Source organism: Triticum urartu, chromosome 6 (genome assembly GCF_003073215.2).
Source record: "Triticum urartu cultivar G1812 chromosome 6, Tu2.1, whole genome shotgun sequence".
Classification (NCBI taxonomy): Eukaryota; Viridiplantae; Streptophyta; class Magnoliopsida; order Poales; family Poaceae; genus Triticum; species Triticum urartu.
Window position 1 is genome coordinate 571,462,039 of NC_053027.1, and position 4,060 is coordinate 571,466,098.

The 4,060-nt window shown below is 42.2% G+C and overlaps 1 protein-coding gene across 1 annotated transcript; it reads right to left on the minus strand.

Annotated features, from left to right (window-relative positions):
- Window positions 1-283: 283 nt before the first annotated feature.
- LOC125515603 (wall-associated receptor kinase 4-like) lies at window positions 284-3,782 on the minus strand. The gene is made up of 3 exons (XM_048681103.1): window positions 3,208-3,782; window positions 2,926-3,090; window positions 284-1,617 (listed from the first exon to the last, which is right to left on the minus strand). Exons 1-3 carry the CDS (start codon window positions 3,680-3,682, stop codon window positions 614-616), a joined length of 1,644 nt encoding a protein of 547 aa, XP_048537060.1. The 5' UTR covers window positions 3,683-3,782; the 3' UTR covers window positions 284-613.
- Window positions 3,783-4,060: the final 278 nt, after the last annotated feature.

Below are 4,060 nucleotides of genomic sequence, written 5' to 3' on the forward strand. Positions count from 1 at the left end.
CGCCGGCCGGACGACCAACGTTCAGTGAAGCCTCGGCATCAGTCAGACCCTCTCGTCGTGGACACCAACCAGTTGATCCCAAATGAGCTGGCAGTAATTAAACCTTTTTATTTTGCGATGAGTAACTAAACCTTTTGACCTCGTTGCTATAAGTTCACCCTAGAAGTGTACCCGGAAGCTAAAACATTTGCAACATTCAGTCTCGAGACCATTTATAACAGGACGTTAGGATGCAGTCGATGTACGCGGTGCAGTCAGTCGCTCATTTTGATGCATGCATACATATTAACAAGTTACGACTCGTGAACAATGTCAAATAAAATAATTTACAACTTTTGACCAGCCATAGTGAAGATGCATGCCCTATACACTAAACAATGATCATTATTTATGAATAAACTGAACCTAGTACCAGTGACATTTGATTTGATGAACTAACACATACATTTGGCAGTAAACACACAGGGTTACTCAATGAGTTACACTACATATTTTCATGGGACAAAGGGCGACTCCCCTCCTTCTAGTTGAAGTATTTTATCCACAACAGCAATACAAATATACGCATTGTCCCATCCATAGTTTCCTATCTCGACAAATATAGACAACCTGACTATAGTTCACAAACAAGTTGCGACTTATGGGATTGATTCAATATGAAAAGGCGATTGAATATGTCTGTCATCGATGGCCTTTGATCCACATCAAGGCTAAGACATTCCACGGCGATCCCTGTCAAACTATCCAGAATCTCCAAATCTTCAGTTACAATAATTTCCTTGTCAAACAAGTGAGTTGCTTTCCTCTCTTTTTTGTAAGCTTCAAGGAAATTGATCACTAAGCTACTACCCTCGGAATGTGTGGCTTTCTTCCTACTAATAAGCTCCAAGATGACAACTCCAAAACTGTATACATCACTTTTTTCTGTTAGTCGGCCTGTCTGCAGATATACTGGATCCATATAACTCATGTCACCAATAATAGATCCTGTGTGCTGTTTGTCTCTCGCAATCAACCTTGATATACCAAAGTCTGAAATCTTTGGCACAAACTTTTCATCCAAAAGTATATTTGCTGGTTTAACGTCACCATGTAGGATCTTGATATTGGTTTTTGAGTGCATATAAACCAGACCATCTGCTGATTCTGTAGCAATACTTAAACGCACACCCAAGTTGAGGGGCACCTTGTTTTTGCCGTGAAGAATGTCATCGAGGCTACCACTGCAGAGAAACTCATAGACTAGAATCGGGGCTTCGACTTCTAGGCAACAACCTATGAGCCTAACGATGTTCTTGTGGATGACTTGAGATTGAATGATGACTTCATTTGCAAACTGTTCATTCTCTAGCACACTACCACTAATCGGCTTCTTCACTGCGACTGGTTCATTATCAAGAATTCCCTTGTAAACTTCACCAAAGCCACCTTTCCCAATAAAATTGCTACTCTTAAAAATTGGCTTGAGCCTGTCCTTTTCAAACAGTTTTATGAATTTTGCCTTCTCTAATGTATGCCCACCGTTCTTCTCATAAAATTGTCTAGTTTTCTTTTTCTCTTTGCGAAGAAGAATAAGGAATGATATGGCTGCTATGATAAAAACACCACCTATTCCACCTGGATGGACACATAAATAAAAAGATTTCATATAACTGAATTCTAAGAACTATTCTGTGTGCAGAAGAAAATATAAAAAGGGAGCAACACTTCTGATAACTTGCTTTGTTTTGTTTCACAATAGCATTGATTTCCTACCTCAGGGTCACTACGGGAGTGTTTGATTACATGGACTAGACTAAAAAAAGTCCCTATAAGTCCCTATGTAACCAAACAGGAGGGACTTATTTTATAGGGACTAGAAAAAGACTCTACTGAAGGGTCTTTTTTCTTTAGTCACTGGGACTAAAAAAAGTCTAGTCCCTTGCAACCAAACACCCCCTACGTGGCTACATGATAAGACCCACTATCCAATGGTACAAAGGGGTTTGTGCCAAGTTCCGATGTGGGGATTTGCCCACACGCTGGTTAATTCATAGGTTTGTCATTAGTGTCACATATGAACATTCGTTTTTTTTCAAAGACATCCACGTGAGAAAAATATATATTATCACAAACGATTTTGTGAACCGTCTGACTTTATTGGTCACTAATAATACAAGCCTGTCACATATGACTTTGGGTGAGGAACCGTTTGTGATATGACCCAAAGCTGAGAACATCCGAGGGTTACATCTAGGAGTTTGTGTGAGGAACCCTGGCTACAATAAACACTCATCCCTACTCCTTCTGCCTCATAAATAAAAAACCAATCCTATTCACAGCAGCGCCTACTAAAACCATTGCCACGCTTGTATAGCTCACAAGTACTTAAATTGTATGTACCCATGTGCAGATCTAGAAAACACCCATGAGTTTAGTTCCGGGTATACCGAGACTTTCAAATTTGGACTCTAAGACCGGGAGTTCTGGGCCTCCAAACATTTCGGCACCTTTTTTTTGCCGAAACATTTCGGCACCAGTTAACCATCTGTTTAGTTTCAGCACTGTTCCAGATTATCAAATCTTAGTAGGTCAGGTTTAGTAGGGAGTAACAGGTATAAGAAGAAAATATCAAGTGAAAATAAACATTATGTTGCATTCCTGGCACGGCAACAATTTCGTTCATTTTTGGACCTTTTTCGGACGCACTAGTAGAAAGCCCCGTTACCACCACCAGATAGACCGGTACCTACCATGTTCTGCTAGTTATACTCGGGAATGTGTCTTGAGGGGACGCATGCTGATTAAGCAGCATTAAGTAGATGTAACAACAAAATTATGCACGACTACAAACAGAGAAGAAAGGGTAGATTCAGATCCTGTACTATTAGCTAGATAGGAGTATATAAAACAACAAGAACAGTCATAGCCTAAATTTGTGCTTACCCAAAATCACCCGTGCTGTTGCGGGGAATTTATCTGTGCAGGTTCCTTTTATGCCGTCGCCTTTCATTCCTGGTTTACATGGACAGTCATAGCCTCCTAACTTATTTTTGCATACCCCGTCAGCGGAGCAAGGATACAAATCGCGGAGCTCGCACTCATTGATGTCTGAAAAGGGGAAATACAAAGGCACGGATAAAAGTAAGATGGAGTTCCTATATGATCAGTGTGGAATAAAATTAAAAGAGAGAGTCTGGATGTGGAAACTGAAAAAAATAATTCCACCTTGGCATCCATTGACGATGTAAGGGTTGCCTTCGTAGTGGTCCCAGCACTTGCAAACATACCCCTGGCCAGTAGTCGTGTTGGCACAGGAGCTGTTGCCGCTGACGCAGGCGTAGTCTGAAGGTGGCGGCTGGCCTTTCGCCGGACATGAACCCTTCGGGATGGAGAAATCGATCACGAAAGGGACGCCCCTCGGGTATCTATTGGGTAGCACCTCGTAGGCACGATGAGGATTGAAGGAGTCGTTGCAGGTGACCTGGAAGCCCTCTCGGAAGCACCCAGGCTTCATGCCGAATGGGTAGGGAATGCTTATGTTGCCGCACTTGTCGGGGCAACCCGCAAGTGTGATCGGCTGCTGCTCATCTTGCTCAGCAGCAGCAGCCTCCGGGATCAAGTGAGGAATCGTCGCTGAAAGTAGGACAAGGAGTAGGATTTTTGGCAGCGGCTGGGAATGGGGTCGCGAAGGCGTGGTCATGCTGGTGTATGTTTTGCGTTCTCTTGCAAGCTAACTTGGTCTATGATATGGGTGCAAAGCTAATTAAGCTCTGTTCGGGCTTACTGAGTCATTTAAACATATATATTGGTAACGTCGACGGTTCTACAATAACCCCATCGTCATTCTTTGCTAGTACTAGTACTAATCTTCATCTTCTCTATCTCTTCACTATAAGACGCTTGTTTATTTGAAGTGGCGGTTCCACAGGCTACAAAAGAATGCACTTAATTAGTCAAGAAGGAAAGTTGACACCTTTACTAAAAGAAAAGCTGGAACACATACCATTGCAAGGAAATTGCCGCCTTCTCTTTCTAAAAGGGCTCCGAATCTCTGCTTTAGAAACGCATCTTCTTATGA

Bases quoted from the DNA above. Each gene is read 5' to 3' on its own strand.
- LOC125515603 (XM_048681103.1), bottom strand. From the start codon at position 3,682: ATGACCACGCCTTCGCGACCCCATTCCCAGCCGCTGCCAAAAATCCTA. The intron at 3,091-3,207 runs GTGGAATTATTT...TCCCCTTTTCAG, and splicing joins CATCGTCAATGGATGCCAAG to ACATCAATGAGTGCGAGCTC. The intron at 1,618-2,925 runs GTAAGCACAAAT...GTGTCCATCCAG, and splicing joins AACAGCACGGGTGATTTTGG to GTGGAATAGGTGGTGTTTTT.